General features: G+C 33.5%; 2 protein-coding genes across 2 annotated transcripts; one reads left to right on the top strand and one right to left on the bottom strand.

The window, feature by feature from the left end:
- Positions 1-254: 254 nt before the first annotated feature.
- LOC108996649 (peptidyl-prolyl cis-trans isomerase FKBP62-like) lies at positions 255-4,923 on the bottom strand. Its single transcript, XM_018972661.2, has 13 exons — positions 4,520-4,923; positions 4,338-4,424; positions 3,067-3,327; positions 2,897-2,971; positions 2,702-2,782; positions 2,412-2,606; positions 2,219-2,305; positions 1,890-2,065; positions 1,657-1,779; positions 1,404-1,550; positions 1,161-1,288; positions 601-721; positions 255-495 (listed from the first exon to the last, which is right to left on the bottom strand). The coding sequence occupies exons 1-13, from the start codon at positions 4,713-4,715 to the stop codon at positions 454-456; spliced, it is 1,719 nt and encodes a 572-aa protein (XP_018828206.1). The 5' UTR covers positions 4,716-4,923; the 3' UTR covers positions 255-453.
- Positions 4,924-6,100: 1,177 nt separating this feature from the next.
- On the top strand, positions 6,101-9,178 carry LOC109021051 (protein FAR1-RELATED SEQUENCE 4-like). The gene is made up of 6 exons (XM_035691467.1): positions 6,101-6,160; positions 6,246-6,335; positions 6,421-6,510; positions 6,592-6,703; positions 6,827-8,654; positions 9,037-9,178. Exons 1-6 carry the CDS (start codon positions 6,101-6,103, stop codon positions 9,176-9,178), a joined length of 2,322 nt encoding a protein of 773 aa, XP_035547360.1.
- Positions 9,179-21,239: the final 12,061 nt, after the last annotated feature.

The following is a 21,239-nucleotide window of genomic DNA, read 5'->3' as shown; positions in this document are numbered from 1 at the left end:
CATATTGCGCATTAAATGATAAATGTAAAATGGTTATGATAAATAGAAGGTACAAAAAATTAATTTTTTTTTTATTTTCTATAATCCGCTTTACCATTCCTAATTATTTCTTTATTTTTTTTAATAGGTGAATTTTAAAGGATAATTAATTGTGGTCTAAAATAAAATGACAACTTTGATAGTCTGATGATACTCATATAGCAAAAGGAATGCCCAGTTTATAGCACCATCCTCTTCAAACATGCAATTACTACTCATAGCCATAGGAAGAGTTTACACATTTTATTAATTGATTACACAGTACTCTGATTTACATTCCAAAAATATTCACCAAACTCCAACAAATAACCTCAATTCTCATACTGTTTGTTGGTTTTACAATAGATGAGATGATAGATGAGTGGCTGGGAGGTAGTAGGTAGGGAGGGAGGGAAGGAAGGAAGGAGGCCGTTCTCAACCGACACTAGACACTGGCTCCTGCTTTGCTTCTACTTTCTGTGTAAACACAGGATAGAAAAAGAAATCATTAATGATTGACCACAAAAACAAATCAAACCATGGTATTGCAATCAGATAAAATAAGATGTTTAGTGAACTTACTGACGATCTCGCTTGCTCTAATTTGTTCATCTTCGAAAAGATGGTGCCATAAAACTGGGCATCCTTCTTATTATATTCTCTGACTTTCTCCTTCAAAATCTTGTATTCGAGTTTTACATCCCTGACAACAACCGATAATTTTTTTGGGTTAAGTCACAAAGATGAATATAATACAAATATTAAAATCTACCTCTTTTCATTAGTTTAAAATTTTAGAACGAGTAAAAATCTAACATGATATGATCCTGAGTTCAAACTCAAACTCTACATTTTATTCCATTTAATTAAATATACCACGTGTTGGATCTACTCATTGAGAAGAGTCTAACTCATATATAAGGGGGAGTGCTGAGAACAAAATACAAATATCAAAATCTACATCTTCCCATCAGCTTAAACTTTTGAGACAAATGATGATTTTACATAGTTACAGAATCGATCCACAAAACACAACATTCAGTGCATCGATCAGAAGAAAAATTTGTTCAAACAACATCTTATATAGCCCTATCTTATATATATCAGAAAAGCACAGTAATCCATGAAATTAGTGAACTCACCTGTTGTCTGGGTCTATCTCAAGAGCCTTTTTGATATCCAGTTCTGCCAGATCCAAATCAACAAGTTGTATACATGCTTGTGCCCTCCTGTATAGAGCTTTCACATTCCTACTGTCAAGTTCTAACACCTACATAAAGACAAATCTTGCAGATATCAGGACATTAATTAATTCCACACATACACAGCTGGAAGAAGAATAACAGGAACCATCATACTAAACTAAGTACAAAGAAAAGACAGACCTTTGTGCACAGCCTCTCAGCCTGCTTGTAGTCTTTAAGTTTCAGCTTGCAAGCTGCATTATTAAGATTGCAGGTAATTTTGAGCACCTTGGCCTGCTTCTTCTCTTCTTCACTGAAAGAAGAGTCATGGTCAATGAACCTTACAGCCTGCACAACACAGAGAACGGTTATATGAGCACGTCCATATCACAAGCACGTAATATCTTATACATCTTAAGCTTAGATCTAATCACAGATGAATTTTCATGTAGACCTTTTCATATCGTTTTGATGCTCTTTCATATTTAGCAGCCTTGAACAAAGCGTTCCCTTCTTCCTTCTTCTTACCAGCTGCTTCAATCTTCTCCTGCGTATTCATCTCCCAAGATTCCTTATCCTGCATTCCATTTATTTATTACTCCTTATCGTATCCCCAAAGTATTTGAACGACGATAACCTTCATCCAAAGAGAAGTGTATCACACAGAAAGCAACACCTTACACCCACCTTCACAAAGGAGAGCAGCTCAACTTCATAATCCACAGTCGCATTTGCAGGAACGATTGCCAATTCTTGCTGTGTTTCGGATGGCCCAAAAGCATACTCTGGTTGAATAGTCACAAGAGCAACTTCCCCTTTCTTCATTTTTTTCACAGCTCTATCAAGTCCGTCAACAACTTGTTCTGGACACAAATCATAATCCAGGTATCATCTGTAAATACCTTTTGAAAATTATGTGCAAAAAAAAAAAAAAAAAATAGAGTAGACTTTAATCTAGGAAGATAATCACAGAAGCAAAGAAATTTGAGTTACAAACTACAAAAAAGCTGTTGTACCTTCATCTACTTTGAATTCAAATGGCTCCTCCTCATGACCCTTCTTTGTGAAGATAGTCCCATCATCCAGCTTGCCAATTAGTTTCACTGAAAAGTTGGCAAGGATAACAACAAGATTTACATGGCGCAGTTGAACAAAGAAATTGAGGAACTTAAATGCCACAGATCTACTTATTGCTTCCAGCCATAATACCTTGGACAACTGCTCCATCATTTGGTCGTTCATATCCCTCTCCCTCCTTCAGGATCTTTTTCAGAACCTTCTTGTCTTTGGTTATTTCAGAAACAGCCTTCCAAGAGACCAACTCAACAGTTATCTGGAGGGTAGCATTTGGAGGCACAGCACCTTCGTCACCAGATGCCGGTCGTCCTGACTCCCCAAATGCATCTGCAAAAAGTAAGAATAAATATGATGAATAATTGCCGATATGGTTATCAAAATAGAATATAGAAGTTAAATTTGCAAACAAGACCTGAACTCACATTGTGGCTTCACTGTCAAGAGGACTTTTTCCCCCTTCTTCATTGTTTTCACAGATTTTGACAGAGCAGGACAGAAATAGCCTGCAAACAAAAAGACAACACATTGCAATTACTGAAGTAGCTAATTTACATGGTGCAATAATTACTTAAGACAATGTAAAATGCACTTGTCTACATATAGTTATGGAGGCAAACCATTTCCAACATTGAACTCCACCCCGTCAGATTTTGAAATGAGAGTTCCATCTTCAAGCCGAGCTTCATATTTAACTGCAATGCAGAGAACAAAAAATGGTCAGAGAACAACAAAACAGGTCCATTAAAGTTATATCAATGAGTCGAGAAGTACAGGATTGAAGATATACCAAAGGCTTCATCCAAGTCTTTCGGATTCTCCCATTTCTCTCCTTTGGTAAGTATTTTCTTGAAAATTCCCCCATCTTTGCATATGTCCTTAATACTAGTCCAAGACAGCAATTCCACATCAAACTGAAGGATGGCATTGGGTGGTATAGCTGGGGGGGATCCCGACTCACCATAAGCCAACTCAGGAGGAATGGTGAAAATGGCTTTCTCGCCCTTCTTCATGCTTTTTATGCCTTCATCCCATCCCTTAATCACTTGTCCTGAAATCAAGAAACATAATTATGAGCTTGACCTTGAACGCAAACCACAGAGCACAGACACAAGAAAGAACGGCCAAGACCAAAGAAACACTCAAGGAGCTACTGAGGTGACTTTTGAGTGCAATAACTGGGTAATAAAATCTTCCAAACCTAAAATTCTTCCCATCTATATAATATACAATGGGGGAAGTACAACACAAAATATCTTTGATCGTGTATCATGAAAAATAGTCCTCAATTATTCTAAAATACAATACTGATGAAAAAACACCATTTTTTTTCTTAATCCAATATTCCTTAAGATGCAAATCTTATTGAATCTCCACCTAGAGAATGGAACGGAGAAACGATCAGACTTTCTTCTATCTACTAAAGGCCAAGCTCAAGAAATCTTATTGAATGTTATGTTGTAACTTCAAATTAAAAGAGAATACTTAAGTGTAACCCGCCCATGTACTTGACTAACAGAAGCACTACATGTTTTGAAGCGCCCTTAATCCAAAAGAAGGGATGCTTGTATTGAAAACAAAAATTTCTGGGTAAGTTACAAAAAAGAAATCACTTGATGCTTCTAACCAGCAAAATCAAGATTTTGCAATCCTAAATATATCTGGATAATCAACATTGCCAAACTTCTTTATGTAAGAAGTTTGGAAACATCCATTTTGACCTCTCTGCTCGTATTCGGATGACATCAACTAGTTAAAACCTTAAACTTAACCAGATTATGAAGCTTCCATCTGTAATAATTAAATCTTAAAACCCTCAAGTAGAACTCATTGTCCATGAAACAAATAACAGCTCCAACAACCAATTCATAAAAAAGTTCTAATTTTTCGATGGTTTAATTCCCTACGCTTGCAGTTAAATGAACCATGAAACTAAACACAAGAAAGTTTCTTCATACGTTACTTCGAACCGAAGCCCGACAAACAGGCTAGGCTAGACTAGTACAAATGCAGAATAAACGAGCCAAAAAGCCATGTATAATTAAGAAGAAAGTTAATTACCTTGGCCAAGCTTGAACTTGAACGATGTGCCCCTGTCACGGCTAGAGTCGAACTGCGTTCCATCAAGTAGCGTCCCAGTGTAATGAACTGCAAATGCAATGCCAACCCATCCACAAAATCACCTTCCACAACCAAAGAAACTCAAACAAACATATATGCAATCGATCAAACAGCATACGAACCTTCAACTTCATCTCCTGCACTAGGAGTCTCCCAGCCTTCGCCTTCCTTGACCAGTTTCTTCTTCAGCCCGTTCTTCCCAATTTCCTTCTCTTCACCCTCCTTGAGAATCGGATTAACTGGATCATCCTCGGGAATGCCCATGTCCTCGTCCATATTCACGTCGCTGGAGGTCGGGAGCTCGAAGTCGTCATCCATGGCTAAGGTTATGAACCGATTTTGCAATGAATCAGATAAGGATCAATGTGTGAGAGCAACGCTTGATTAATGCTTTCAAGATGACTCACGTCGAGAGAGGCTGGGTTTTAAGCTTTAATGGTGGCAGAGACGAGGGAGGTAACGTGAAATGTCTAGAGAGTTCCAAAAGCTGAACAAGTCAATATTCTTCCTTCCGTTTTGGGCGCCATTCGTAATGTGTTTTTCGAAGGAGTTCGTCTATCCATCTGCCCGTTCCTCACATACGGCACACGAATTCTGACGTGGCCTTTTCTTTTTTTTTCTTTTTTTTTTTTTTTCTTTTTTTAAACGTGCGTAAAAGTAAAACATTGAATGCCCCCCGCGTTCAACCCCACCCCCCCCCCCCCCCCCCCGCGCGATTCATCCTCCCCTGCATTCTTCCTCTGCCATCACACTCTTCCTCCCCCCGCATTCTACCTCCGCCAGTGGCCTCTTCACGTCCGGCACCGTCTAGCACCGCCGAATCCACGACTGACCCACTACTGTCTACTGGTAAATCTTCTCCTGAAGATTTTTTTTCTCTATTTTATAATTTTTGAGAGGCAAAATATTTATACAAGTTCACAAGTTTATTTTCTTTGCTCAGCTCAGGTGTTTTTTCTTTACCATTGATAAGTTTTTTAGACGAAGTAGATTTTATTTTCGGTGATTTTGTTTGCTCAGGTTGTGGTTTTTTATGTGAATCTTGCAAAGCCTTTCTTAACTTTATTTGGACTTGAAGAAGCAGAGGACATTGTAGTTAGTTTTTCAATTAGCAACTAATTATTTTCTAGGGTTTTATTGTTAAAGTTTCTTCTTTCTTGAAAAATCTTTAAATGAGGCTATAATGAAGATATGGTTTTTGTTTGCTCAGGTTGTTATTTCAGTTCAAAGTTTGGATTTTTCTTAAACCGAAAATCACAGTAAATAAATAAAGTTTGGATTTTTCTTTACTTTTTATTTTTTGTTTACTTCTTATTGAATTTTATGAACTATGACTTGGCTATATAATCATCATGTAAAATGTAAGCAATGGAATTGGCTATCGCAAGTTCATTACATTAAGTTTTTTACTCTTTTGTCTATATATTTGATATGTTTCATTTTCTAATTTGTTTGGAAACTTGGGACTTGGGGTGTTAGTGTAAGGTAATTTTTTTTGTGTTGTATAAGAGTGGGAACTACTTTTTTGATGCGTTGTATAAAAGTGGGAACTATTTTTTGTTTGTTTTGGATTCAAATTTAAAATTAAATGATTAGAGCCGTATAAAGAATATTAGTTTGAGTTGGGTAACCATGTTCTTTGTATTTTTTTTAGTTGGGTAACAATTTAATTTAATTTCCGTATCTTCAGTTGAAACAGCGGGATGGACAAAGAGGAAGATAAAACACCACCTACACCATCTACATCGATTTCACCGACTCAAGTATGAAATATAATGGTCATTTGGAAATGTCGTTGTGTCTGCTATTGCCATTTAGTTAAATCTATTTTTTATTTGTGTATTATAGGGATATTATGGTCCAGGAAACCCGTACTACCCGTTAGTTATCATACCTCAAAATGCATATCCAAATCCATATACATGTGCTTGGGGTCAGGTAGATTCTTTTTAAACTGTTTTAGTTTTTTTTTTTTTTTTCCTTATATGCATTTGGGATGTTCTAACACCGTGCATAACTACAGGTACCGTTGATGCCACCTTTTGCACCAACGATGCCCTACCCTCTGTCGAATAATCTGGATGAGTCCACACAAGTTCAATATACCTACCAGGTATATTCCTTTCAAACCTTTTTAGTTTTTTTTTTTTCTTATCATGCATTGAATTTATTTGAACACCGGGCCTCATTATAGCCTCCATCGAGTAATCCGGAGGAGTTAGCAAGATCTGAAAAGACTCCTCAAGCAAGTGAATCATCAATTGTGCCATTGCCATTGGGTGCTGAAACTGAAAAGAATTTTGGAGGTACATCACACACGATTGATCAGAGCTGTCATGTAACTAACGGTATTAGACTTTTAACTAAATTAGTAGACATCCAATGTTATAATATAAATTCTAATACAAAACATGCATTTTTATTTTCAGAAACTTCGTCGGACATAAATAAAGAGGCAGAGGCCGAAGGAACTAATGAAGTATCGGATGATGATGAACGAGTTGAGGAGCCAAAGCCTGGTATGGAATTCGCCACTGATAAAGAGCTTCTGGCATATTATAAGCGATATGCCAAACAACAAGGTTTTAGTGTTATCACACAAAGGACGAAGAGAGATGCATCTGGGAAACCGAAGTATGTGACAATTGGGTGTGCACGTGGCGGCAAGTACCATCCGAGTCATAGTAATATCTCGAAGCCGCGGCCAACCATTAAAACGGACTGTAAGGCGAAGTTAAATGCTCACTTGGACAAAAAGGGTGTATGGGTTTTGACCACTGCTGAGAATACTCACAATCATGGTACTGTCAGCCCACAGAAGTCTAGATTTTTTAGAAGTCACAAGTGTTTAGATGAATACAGTAAAAGAATGCTCGATCTAAATGACAAGGCATGTATTCGAATGAACAAAAAATTTGGAGCACTTGTTGTTGATGCGGGCGGGTTCGAGAATCTTGAATTTCAAGAGAAAGATTGTCGAAATTATATTGACAAAGCAAAACACTTGAGGCTGGGTAAAGGAGGTGGCGAAGCACTTAGTGATTACTTTAAGAGGATGAGGAAGATGAATGATGGATTTATTTCTGTGATTGATGTGGATGATGAGTTGCGACTCAGAAATGTGTTCTGGGCTGATGCACGTAGTCGAGCTACGTACGAGTATTTCGGAGATGTGATCACCTTCGATACGACGTATCTAACAAATAGATACGGTATGCCTTTTGCTCCTTTTGTTGGGGTAAACCATCACGGGCAGTCCATACTGTTAGGGGCTGGATTGATTTCAAGCGAGGATACAAGTACTTTTGTGTGGTTGTTCCGAGCATGGTTGGACTGCATGAATGGTCAAGCTCCAAAAGCAATCATAACAGACCAAGATCGGGCAATGAAGAGTGCCATTGCGATGGTATTCCCAGAAACACGCCATAGATATTGTCTATGGCATATCATGCGGAAACTGCCTGAGAAATTGGGATCCCACTCACAATTCAACGCAGGGTTGAAGACTGACATTCAGAGTGCCATATATGATTCGCATACCTGTGAAGAATTTGATGGCAAATGGGGGGAACTAATTCAGAAATATGACCTTGGTGATAACGCGTGGCTAGAAGGGTTGTATACCGAGAGATCATTTTGGGTTCCAGCTTACTTGAAGGGTGTATTCTGGGCTGGTATGAGCACTACACAGCGGTCTGAAAGCATGAATGCCTTTTTCGACGGATATGTGCATTCTGGTACAACGTTAAAGGAATTTGTCGATCAATTTGACAATGCTTTGAGGAAGAAGGTGGAAGTAGAGACGACAGCTGATTTCAATTCGTGCAACCAAACCATCCCTTGTGTGACTCCATTCCACTTTGAGAAGCAGTTTCAAGCGGTGTATACAAATGCAAAGTTTAAAGAAATCCAAGGGGAGGTGTGGGGGATGATTTGTTGTAACTGCATACCTGTTAGCAAACAGGGTTGTATTTCCACCTTTGACGTGTTGGATGAAATTACCACGGGTGATCATGTCAAAACCGTCCATTACGTAGTTTACTATAACGAGGAGGAATGTGATATTAAATGCACGTGTGCACTGTTTGAAATGAGGGGCATTCTTTGTAGGCATGTATTTAAACTTTGTCAAATTAAGAAGATTCATGTGTTGCCAGAGAGGTATATCTTGGATCGGTGGAGGAAAGACTTAAAGAGAAGATACACACTTGTCAAAAGTAGCTATGATGATTTGCGGGATAATGCAGACTCACGAAGGTATGAACTTGTGATTAAAAGATGTATGAAATTAGCGACGCGTGTATCCCCAAGTGATGAGCATGTCAATGCATTCATGCGGGTTTTGGATGAATTTGAGCATAATTTTAAAGAATTACCACTTGAGTCCGGTTCAACCAAGGTCAATGAGAGCGACGTCGTGGATAAGGGTAAAAAAATATTAAGCCCTAACGTTATTTGAGGGAAAGGGAGACCTCCAACTAAGAGAAAGGTTCCACCTGTAGAAAAGGCTGCAACCAAGAGAAAGAAGAAACAGGTACTCTGTTTTTTTTTTCTATTAATTGTATATATGTTGGACTAGTGTTTCTTTTCCTTTCTAATAAATGTGTATTTTCTGGCATTTTGGAAATTAGACTTGCAGGAAAATATTTGCTGACGAACAAGTTGGAGTTGGTGAGGTATTGGCCCCCCAAGTTGGTGCTAACGTTGAAGATGTTGTTGTTGGAACCCAATATAGTACTGTCACACAACAAACACCATCGGGCAATGATGAGAATTTGTGAAACGTTGTTTATGGGTTTCTTTGAGTATTTTTTGTGGGTGTTCAACATGTATGACAATCATTATTATATTTTTGATGGGTTATTTGAAAGATTTTGTGAAAATCTGGAGCCTTTTTGTTGACAGTTGTGGTTGTAAAGAATGTACAGATAGTCGAATGCAGTACTTGTATAAAAACATTATTATATAAATTATAGAAATCTTGAAGTATTTTGTGCACATTTATTTTGAGGTTGTGGTCGTATGTGACAATTGTTGGTGGAATGTTTTTATGCATTTCATTATTATAAATGCACCACGTTAGTTGTATGTGAGTTTTGCTCATTTAGGTTGAGTTTTGCTTTGTTTTGTTATTCATTATTGTTTTGCCTGTTGGTATATAAAATAACTAGTTATTTTGTTTTAAAAAAAATAAACAAAAAAAGGTTGGTAGATGTACAGGTTGCTGCATGTATATACAGTCCCTCCTTGCAGCATTTACAGGATTCTTCTTAATTAATATATTGTATATTCTTGCCTGCATGTATATATTCTTGCCTGCAAAACATGTCCATAACATTCTAAAACATTGACAAAAGCCAACTCATTACATCACATGTTCATTACATTTACTAAACACGACTAATTACATCACATGTTCATTACAATCAGTTGTCTAAAACTAAAACAACTTACATTACATGAGTTGAAGCACTGTCCGACATACAGAAGTATTTTTGGGATACATAAAAATTACAGCAAAAATCGCAATAAACAACAACCACGATGTGAACAACACTTTTAAGGTTCCCTTATACTTCTTCTCCATTGCGTTATATTTTGCAGTTTCGATCGTTACATGTTCATGAAATAACCTCTCGTTCCTTCGTTGAGCTAACTCTAACGTCATCTTGCAACATGGATTTTGTTGACTTTCAAGATCAATCCATTCAAAATATTGACATTGTTTATTGATCTTATAGTTTGGGCAGTTGTAAAATCTTCTGCCAAAACTATTACTCTTCCCAGATATTCGAAGTTTCGATGGAATGCCACAATAGCAAAGTGGCCTGTCCAAACTTGCTTTGTCTTTCCCTCTTGAAGTCCACGCACTTGAACCGATATTGGTACTTGAACTTGTCATTTGCTGAAAATAGATAAACATTGTCATTGGTAAATAGATAAACATAGGTTGTTGTGTCATTGGTAAATGGATACTTTGGGTGCACATTGCAAAATAGGATAGATATTCTTGTCATTTCACTAACAAATGAATAGATATTCTTGATATTTAACTAACATGTCCACAATTAATTTCTTCCTCAAAATTACACAAATAACTACGTAAAAAGAACATTCAGCAACACAACAGCCTTCTTAGTCTGATCTGAAATGGCCAGCTCTAGAAGACAAGATAATGCCGACAAAATGTTTACTTTCAGAAACATGAGATTCATGGAGATAACTAAAACTATGTAAAAACCATCGTTCTTCTTTGCCTATAATATATATATATATATAATATTATATATATATATAATATTCTGAGGTTATAACTGGGGTGCATTTTGATTAACATGCACATCAATGGATCCACATATGCACATGCTCCTGCTAGTGCATAATTATTTTCTTGCATGTTTCATCCTCTCACGAATTTGAATTTCTTTAAACCTAACTAATCCTGTGGAGAACAAGCCTTTCATTTTGAGTTTATACTGGAATTTCTTTGACAAATTAGGGAATTGAAATTGATTTTCTTTCTTTTTGTTCAAATTCTAATTAGTTTAGTTAACCTTGTCTTATTTGAAGTTGATTCTATCTTTTAAAATCTGTTCGTTGTTTTTGGGCCAGTTGTCAAGTTAAGACTTTATCACTGTGAATACTGTAATTTATTGAAAGATAATTTGTCTAATTTATCTTTTCTGGTCGGTGTTCCTTTTTTAAAACATATTGAATCTTTGTAATTTATTTATCATGGCTAAGGCTTTATATCTAGCTGTTTATGCTTTACTACAAATTGTTAGTGCATTGTGTTGGTTGTTTCCAATTAATCTGTAAATGCTGACAATGCACTTTAGTCAAAGTTAGAGTATGTTTCCAACTTCAAGTATTGTCGTATAAACTTAATTATGTGCCACCAGAACCTGCTTGGTTGAATTTTTTTGTACAAATTCACACACCTGTATGGGACAATATCTATTACCCTATCCTTCACCCTTTGTTTGAGTGAGAACTACTTGGCTTCATAGCATGCAAACCTAATCATCTTAGCAAATTAACTACATTAACTTCAAACTTTCTTCTTAGAAGATTCAAACTCAAGCCGTGTATGCCTATATAATCTGTAGAATGAAGGCTTATCCACCATTAGTTTCTTGTGTTGATTCCCTACTAAAGCTGCTCTCCATAGTTTCACATGCATGCAATAGCACAGAACATGGGGGCCCTAACAGCACAAGGGAGGAGCAGTCTTTTAGATGACACGGGTTTCTCATTACATCACATTAAGGTCACGGGCTCAGGAACATGTTTGGCTCAGGAACATGTTTGCTGGGTCACCCCAGTTATACCAGCCTTTGGGAATGATAATGTTGTCCATATATGTGTAAGCAAAGAAGACCCGAGAGAAAGGACCCCATGCCCTCCCAAGGAAACTATAATATTAGAGTACATTTCATTAGTATACCGAGAGATAATTTGCATGCCTTCACTACAAAAGTTCTATTAATTAGAATGAGATAGTCTATTTTGTCTATTTTCACATGCATCCAGGAAAATAGCAAGTCAAATACTTATCATTGAAGGCCATTTTTCATCTTCATCTTACTATCGTTCTTCTTTGCCTATTATATATATATATATATATATATATATATATATGTAACTCACTACATTTACCAATGCTCCACAATCCCATCCCAAAAGTTACAGTTGTGTGTATAGCATGAGCATACACTAGAATCACAAGTGAAACATTGAAATGCATCAACCTTTGACTAAGCTGTAAATTCGAAAATCCAGCTAATAATATTCTAGAAACAGAACTGAGAATCAGGTGTAGACTAGGTATGGCTTGGAAAAAAATAAAAATGAGTGCAGACTTGATATGAAGCATGCCATTCGCATCATTTCCATCACCACAGCGCAAAATGAGCAAATGTTTTCTTTGAGGGGCAGAATGTTTTGTTTGAGTCTTTTTTACAAACACATGCTATTCAATTCTCAAAGTGGCATTATCAATCCATATGCCTACATATTTCCATAGCCTAGATTACAATCACCATAACAAAGAGAATAAAATCACTTGTACTTTACACGACATTTAAAAAATTTGAAAAAATGTATTACTCGTCTTTGTGAAGAACGCCCTCTCTCTCTCGGGGTCGAGATCAGTCCGTCGCGGCTTTGGGTGCTCCGTCCTACACTTGGCTCGGGGGGTCGAGTTGCCGTCGTGGTAATCAAGAATCTTGAGAGAGTGATTTCTGAAGGGAGGTCGTTTCGAGATTCAGGGAGGGGGAGGAAAACGAGGGCAGGGGTGGGTGGGAATTCAAACTCAATTTGATTTTTATTATTCGGTAACTAAACGCACGTTTAAGTGTAATTCAAAAAAAAAAAAAAAGGAAAAGGCCACGTCAGATTTCGTGTGCCGTATGTGAGGCAGTAGGCAGATGGGTAGAATATTTCTTTTCGAAAGTCCTAGAAATATGATACTGCCCCAACCTCCTTAATTTTTATTTTTTATTAAAATTGAAATTAATTGGGAGTTTATTATACAATTATGTTGTACCTTTTCTGACTATAGGTGTAAAAAAAAATCGAAAAATCGTTTGAATTGAATCCTATGGATTTGGTCTAGTTTGTAATCAGTCTAATGAGATATTGATTCTTAAAACTGAAAATCGATCGTAAATCTGCACTGATTTTCATATTTTAAAAATCAATTTAAATCGAACTAAATCGATATATATATATTTTTTTAATTTTTTATATTATATATAAATTTTTATATTATTATATACATTATATATTATATTTCTAATTAATATAACATAAAATTTTAATCTTATTATTCAAGTTTATTAACCTTATTAATAAGTTAGAAACTACTTGTATTATAATACTATAATTAAACATTAATGAATAGTAATTATTAATAATAAATACTAAATTATCACAATTAAGTTTAGTATTAAAAATAATTATAATATTAAACGTATATAATGTCACATGTGTAAATGGTAAACAGGAAAATCAGACCAGATCGGATCGAAACTAAAAAAATCGAAAAGTTCAATTTCGATTCTTAAATTTTCAAAATTGGTATATACCAATTTGATTTCAAATTTCTCTAAAATTAGATTAAACTGGACCGATTATACCTCTAACTTTTCTCACTTCCCATGCCATTTCATTTGGAAGCATTTTAGACTCCAATCAAACGATGTAACTGCCAAGAAAAATTATACTTGGTCTCGTGAGTTTATCCTTTTAAAATTATGGATATTTTATTTTATTTTATTAATTTTTTAATAGTTAAAAATTTAACTAATTAGTAAAGTGGTATATTTTTTATTTTTAAAAGACGTTTAAAATAAAAAATAAAAAAGTAAAATTTGCTCTAATGATAAGTTTAAAGAGACAAACTCATGGGAATAGGTAGCAGCACCCAATTGCCAATGCTTAGTTCACTTAAAGACTATTAGAGTATACCATAATCTTTCTCATTTAGATAAAAATGTAATATGATATACTAGATTGTAAATATTTTTTTATTATAAAATAGATTTAACGTATTATATTCAACTACGTCAATATGTAAACTTTATTTTATAAAAATTTTATGTGGACCCTACCCTTCTTAAAAGATAATAAAGAATTTTGAGTCGACAATATTTTATGGAAAAATATTTGATTAATCTTAAATATATATATATATATATATATATATTTAATAACTAAGAGAATGCTAAATAGATCTAAATAGTACAATACATATAATAGAATTATTTTGTTATATCCATAACTAATACCAATTTAAAAATAAAATGTGACCAAGCATAACGTGACTTGAATCAATTGGACACAAATCCGATTGACCCAAATAACCCACTGGTTGAACTGATTAACTCATTTAATACATCATTTTTCACAGTAGAAAGTTTTATTCAGTGCTACACATAATATAGACTTCGAAAAGTCTTAACAATTCATGAAATAACTTTTAGTGACTACCATTTGACATTGAATTATTTGAATATCGATAAAATGCCAAAAATTATCACATCTATTTATTATGATAATTGATTGAGTTAGGACTTACCATGGTTGAAAAGTGAAAATCTTTAGAACGTCACGTTTGGACAGTGAGATAAAATAAAATGATTTTAGATGAATATTAAAAATTAAAGAAAATATTATTATAATATTATTTTTTAGTATCATTATTACTTTGATATTTAAAAATTTTGAATTATTTATTATATTTTATGTGAAAATTTGATAAAATTGTAATCTCATATCGTCTCATCTCATCATTACAACTTTTTTAAACTTCCATATAAAATATAATAATCAATTCAATTTTTTCAAATCTCAAAATAATAATAATATTAAAAAATAATATTCTAATAATATTTTATTCAATTTTTAACTTTTATCTCAACTCACTATCCAAACCACATAATTTCAAATAAATAATATATTCTTACTCCAAATGATGTTATCGATGTATGTTGTAGATGAACAATATAACAAAACAAAGAAAAGACTAATGAAAACACGTTAAAAACATGTCTCTTGATTGACATAATCTGTAATCTTTATCTAGAGTTCGAAACTCTATTCTTCCTGTATAAAAAAAAATGAAAACATATATATAATTATATAATTAAATTAAGTTGATTAGAAAGAAGATAGATAATCTATGAGTCAACACAAACCTGAATGACTGAAACTCGACTGGCATGATTTTTGTTATTCGGGGAAAGTCAGGTTTGACCGATTGATGACTCACACCCGAATAAAGTTTGTGATGGTAGATCCATTAAGTGCCCCATTAAATTTCTGATAGTAGGTCCAGAATGAAAAATAAGTATGTGGTTATTCTTGAATGAATTAAACATAAAAAGGGGCAGAGTGACTATAGTTATTATATGAGATATATACTCAATACTATATGTAGAGACATATAATAGATCAATGAGTATCATGAGTTGTCCATTGATAAAATTAATTACAATTCCTCTTTAGAACGGTAATGTCGAAGTTGGGAGTTTAATGGCAACCAATGCTATGCTGACACATCAGACTCCTCATAGAAAACTCATACAATGCATCACAGCATAGCAAAAGCAAAACTTTCACTTTCCCTCGTGTATGTTTTTTCCTCCTGTGAAGAGAGACCCACTTCGACACCTTCGCACTTTACACCCACTCCAGACTAGATCGGCGCACCCTTTCAAACCGTTGTGTTAGGGCATTCAAGATCCCATTGAAGTTGGTGGATTCGAACAGGGCCTTAGCAGTCATATCCCTCTGGAACTTCCAAATGTAGCTCAGTCCCACTAATAGCTCGGTAATGGTAGCCTCGATCTTCTCCTGATTCACAAAACATAGCGTCTGCAAAAGCATCACGTTTATTTTGGGCACCAAAGTGTGCTACTCAAAGCTCTATCACTTTGCCATTTTATCATATTATGTGCTAATGGTGACAACCAACCCAAGATCCTTCCCAAGGCCTCCCTCCACTTCTCAGCAAGAACCGGATCGCTCACCGAAAACCCCGCAGATCCCTTCAACCTATCCCTCAGCATCGAACGCATACTACTTTGTAACATTGCATTAAGATCATCCCTGGCATCCACACCGACCAATTGTGGTGACTTGATCATCTTCTCCAACTATGATCAAATTCGAGTAGCGTAGGGCTAAAGCTGCACCTAGCGTAGTTGCTGGGGGCTTTAGGAGCGTGGATTTGGACTCGAAAAACCCATCATCCAAATCTTTCTTTTCCTCAAATTTTGAGCTTTTCATTAATGGCCCTGACATGAAAAGGCAAGAACTTGGGTTGTGAGGAATGAGTGAGAGAGAGAGAGAGAGAGAGAGAGAGAGAGAGAGAGGGGGGGGGCGACTTGGGAGTGAGGAAGAATTTTTTTTTCTTCCTTTGCAGTGCGGTCCAGGCTTCTGAATATGGGGTGTCTACATGGCAGGCAACCATTGAAGACTATTATTTGAAGGAAATCGGAAGGCCCTATGAGAATATATTCTCATTTAATTATTATTGTCATTTTAGTCTTGATTTATTCTCTTTCTTGTATAACCCTAGTTTAGAGAATAAATAGATAAGAGAACCCATAGAAAATATGACTAGAAACGCATAATAGAGTCTAACCACAAAGACCAAATTGATTTTCTTCATATATATATATATATATATATATATATATAGACTCTAGATTGCCTAGTAACATGAAAATTAAAAAGCATCACAAACTTCTCATTTTCTTTTTATTGTAATGTTTGGATTATTATATGATCATGTTTAGATCTATGATAGATGGACTAGTAACGACATCTCTTATCTTGATGACATCATATGAATAAAAAATATAAGGAAATAGTGTTGCTTTGAGATTTCATATGAAATGAGGCATGAATATAGTCACTCTGAAATGGCTCTTGGAGTTACTAAGGAAACTTTGAGCTTAAATTGGTGGTGATTGAGAATATAAATTGAACTCTATGAGCTTTTCTCTCCTAGTATTGCTCGATACCTCGGTGGTAGAGCGGTAGACTATTTAGTTAACTGGTTATATGTAATGACCCGGCCTAATAATTCTAAAGTTGAAATATTGATAATTTTTATTTGACCTAAATTATATTTAATGGGCAATATTGGATAAACTCACGAGCGATAAATTATTGAAATTGATTAGAAGTTTTAATTATACTCAATAACTAGGTTAAATCTCATTTATTATTTATTGAACGAGTTAGACTTCTTTTAAAATTTAAAGATCAGTCATTAGAAATTTATTTCAATTTAAAATATAACTGATTGAATTTTTTACATAATCTCATTCACTGCTAATCCTACATTAAATGAACTACTAGATCATGTTTTTAAATTCAATCTCTCTTCTTGAATGATCGTGACCGAGTCCAACTCGAACTCGAACTCAAACTCGTCGGCATCCTATTCCAACAGGGATACAACTCTACAAGTCATTTTCACATTAAAACTCTTTAACCGACTGTCTTCTCAAACTCTAAGCTATGCACATCTCTACCTTCCACTAGGATTCATGACCTAATAGAACTCTCTTACAATTATACAAATCATCTTCACATTAAAGATTTTAAATTGATTCCTTATATATACGTTCAGCTTCATGCACTTTACGTGTATCTCATTCATTTTCAAGCCCAGTGTAGTTTTTGTTTATCCAAAATCACGCAGAGCACCTCTAGTTTACCACCATCCCTCACATGTTCTCTCTCCTTCTAATTTACATGATCGATCTCATGTCGAAAATATTGAATTAACACTACGAGGAAAGTAGTACGATCATATCCTTACACATATGAACGGTAAAATGCATATCTTTTATAAAAATATTATGCATGTACGCCCTCAATTGGAAACACTTTTTTATGTACCCAAGTCATAAATATCATAATTTTATGCATAAGTTTCGTGTTAGTTGCAAGACATGCATTAAATATTTTATGAAAATTCATGATTTATGTGAAGATTTATGCATTAAATTATTTATGAAAGGAGTTGTGCATCGAAAGATTTATGAAAAATCATGATTTTATGTAAGGAAAATTGTATCATGACATTTTATGAAAGAATGCGATTTCATTGAAAATTTATGATATGACAAGCATGCAAGTATGATTATGATGAAGTATGAATGATAATATACGTAACGACATATGTTATGATATGAAAATGGTACCATATGTTATGGGCATATTGCATTGACATGTTGTACATGCTGGTAGTGCAAACAGAGTGTCTTCCTTATGTATGGGTTCCATAACCTGCAGCCATGGGCGGAATCGAAATCTACTTAGATTTGCTAACCCTAACTCACATGGGTCAACAGTGGGTACCAATTTATGAAAAGTGAAAGATAAATAAATGTTCATGTTATTTACGTATATATTAATGAGTATGCATATTTTTCAAGAAACCTTATATTTATTATGTTTACTGTTCGAAATGTTGCTTATTTAGTATTCGACTTATTTTTTGTATGTTTTTATTTTTTTAACCATCACAAGTGATGATATTTATAAGGATGAGACTACATGACATGATTTGGCTAGGGAGGCGAGGCAAAGGCCTAGATAATTTATGTCATGCTCAGTTTTATGATTTAAAGTTTAATATGTTATTTTGATAAGTACATGAGACTTTATTGAATTTAAATAAGTGTTTCTTCAAACTCTCTTTTGAATTTTAAGTATTTAATAAAGATAGTATTATAAGGAATCTTTGTACCTAGCACTTCATTAGAAGAAAAAAAAATTTAAGTTCAAGTTTAGTAGCATACCGATTCTCCGAAAATTTTAAAAATGACTTTATTAGGGAGTGAGGTGTTACATTATAGGTTCAAATTTTGTATACAGAGGTTTAGGGCTTGTTTGGATACTTGGAACATCTCATAATTATGTGAATAGTGGTGAAATGGTTTGAGTGAAAATGTTTTATTAGATTTTGGGAAATAAGAGAGAGAAATTGAATAGAAATAGTATATAAAGTTAACAAATTATTTAAATATAATTTTTTAATATAACTTTTGTTTTGAAGTTTGTAAAAGTTGTATTGATACTTGTGTTATATTTTATAATTTATAAAAGTTGTGTAGGTTTTTATGTATGGATAATGATTAGATGAAAAAGTTTAAAATTCAAAATTGATTTTTTTTTTTTTATATTTGAATGATATTTGAAAATAAAATTTTGAGAATTCTATATCTCATCTCTGTATCCAAATGTTTCATTGAACACATATTTGGACATTGTCGAAATTCTCAAAAAATTTCTCATAATTTCATTCATAATATCAATCAAACACAAAACATTTGTTAATTTCAAACTTTCAATATTTTCATCTAATTATTACTTAATCATTATTCAAATACAAAAACCAATACAATTTTTACGAACTTCATAATAAAACAAAAAAAGCAACAAAATTTTTATAAAATTCAAAACAAAAATTATATTGAAAAATTATATTAAAATAATTTTTTAACTTTATAATATTTTTATTCAACTTTTTCCTTCTCTTTTCTTAAAATTTAATAAAATATTTTCACTCGAACCATTTCATTCATATTCATAAAATTCTAAAAGACTCCAAGTTTTCAAACATGCACTAAATCAATGAGAAACTGTTTTGCAAATGGTTTAAAACTGGAATGTTTTGCCTTTCTATTTTGAGATATTGCGAAAGGTCTTTGTGGTTGGCTATGTTAGAAGTAGGGGTGTAACCGGTCCGGTCCGGTCCAGTTTTGGACAAAATCTAGGACCGAAGCGGTATGTACCGGTTTTGCATTTTTCAAAACTGATTACGCCTCGATTACCCTCCTAAACCGGTACCTTCGATTTTACTGGTTTCCAGTCCGGTCCGATCCGGTTTTTTTAAAATGTAAAAAACATATAATAAAGTGTTACTTCTTATGATAAAATGTTATTAATAATTTAATATATATATTATGTTTAAAGCATATGATCAATTAAATTTTTATCTTTAAGATTAAACTTTTATTTGATAAATTATAACAACATTATCTTATATATAATTATATTAATAACATATGATCAAACAAATTACAAATGTTCATATTTAAAATTAACATTTTATGTTATAATTTATAAATTATAATATGAAATTATTTCATATATGATATATAATTATATATATAAATATTTTGTATAATATATAAAATAAATTTATATATTTTTTTACCAATTGGTCATGTTCGGTTCGGTCCGGTCCGGTTCCAGAAACTACGGAACCGAAACCAGACCGAATTCGACCGATTTTCATAAAATAGGAACCGATTTTCTGATTTAAATTTATACCCTTAGTTAGAAGTACTCGCTCACTTAAGTTAGTCAGCTTAGCCATATACCAAATTATAAACAAATGTGATATTATAAACATATAGGTGTCGTTTGGATTCGAAGATGAGTTAAGATGATTTAAGATGATTTGAAATGAGTTTTGAATAGTAGTGAGATGAGTTGAGATGAGTTATAAATAGTAGTGAGATGAGTTGAGATGAGTTATAAATAGTAATAAGATGAGTTGAAATAATTTATAAATAGTTGTAATTTATTTATGAATTGATATGGTTTTAACTTTATATTAATGTTATTTATAAATACATTCATAAATAAGATTATAAATTACCCAGTTACTTTTTTTTTTTAATGAAGTGAATAATAATATTTTTTGGATTACAATAGTCTTTTCTAATGAAATTTTGTTGTATTTATTCAACAAAATTTCATTAGAAAGTTAATATTACATAATAATAATAATCATTTATTCAAAAATGACTATTGTAATTGTTTGCAAAAAATGGTTAAATAATACTAATATATATAAAATAATTTTTTACAAATAGCTGTGCTTAAATTCGTTTCCCATATTCACCGTAGTAATGCTCATTTTGCCTACCTCTAATTTTCAATTATAGTCAGTGATAATCAATTAGGAAAATAACATCATTAAATTATAAAATCAATCCTTGTAAATTTTAGTACGATAAAATTTACATATCGACCAATTATTTATGAAACTAAATTTACGTATATAGCTTATAATATTAGCAACCATATTTTCTAAATAAATTTGCTACAAACTTCCTCATCTATATAGATTAGTAATATATTGCCAGACCAAAATCAAATTTGTAATACATTTGAATCTCTAACTATACCCTTATATTGATAATAATGTCAATATTTATCAATATAAGTCAATGACCACCCCTAGTTTCCCACATACGTTTGGCAATGTCATCCCTAATTGCAGCCATAGCTCGGGCTGATTCGACG

The sequence above is a fragment of the Juglans regia genome, chromosome 7, assembly GCF_001411555.2.
Source record: "Juglans regia cultivar Chandler chromosome 7, Walnut 2.0, whole genome shotgun sequence".
Taxonomy (NCBI): domain Eukaryota; kingdom Viridiplantae; phylum Streptophyta; class Magnoliopsida; order Fagales; family Juglandaceae; genus Juglans; species Juglans regia.
The sequence above is the reverse complement of the archived record's forward strand: the minus strand, read 5'-3'. Positions and strand labels throughout refer to the sequence as shown.

Bases quoted from the DNA above. Each gene is read 5' to 3' on its own strand.
- LOC108996649 (XM_018972661.2), bottom strand. From the start codon at position 4,715: ATGGATGACGACTTCGAGCTCCCGACCTCCAGCGACGTGAATATGGAC. The intron at 2,066-2,218 runs GTACAACAGCTT...ATTTGTGTCCAG, and splicing joins TGAATTCAAAGTAGATGAAG to AACAAGTTGTTGACGGACTT. The intron at 1,551-1,656 runs GTCTACATGAAA...TGTGTTGTGCAG, and splicing joins CATCAAAACGATATGAAAAG to GCTGTAAGGTTCATTGACCA.
- LOC109021051 (XM_035691467.1), top strand. From the start codon at position 6,101: ATGGACAAAGAGGAAGATAAAACACCACCTACACCATCTACATCGATT. The intron at 6,161-6,245 runs GTATGAAATATA...TGTGTATTATAG, and splicing joins CATCGATTTCACCGACTCAA to GGATATTATGGTCCAGGAAA. The intron at 8,655-9,036 runs GTATGAACTTGT...TTAGACTTGCAG, and splicing joins GATAATGCAGACTCACGAAG to GAAAATATTTGCTGACGAAC.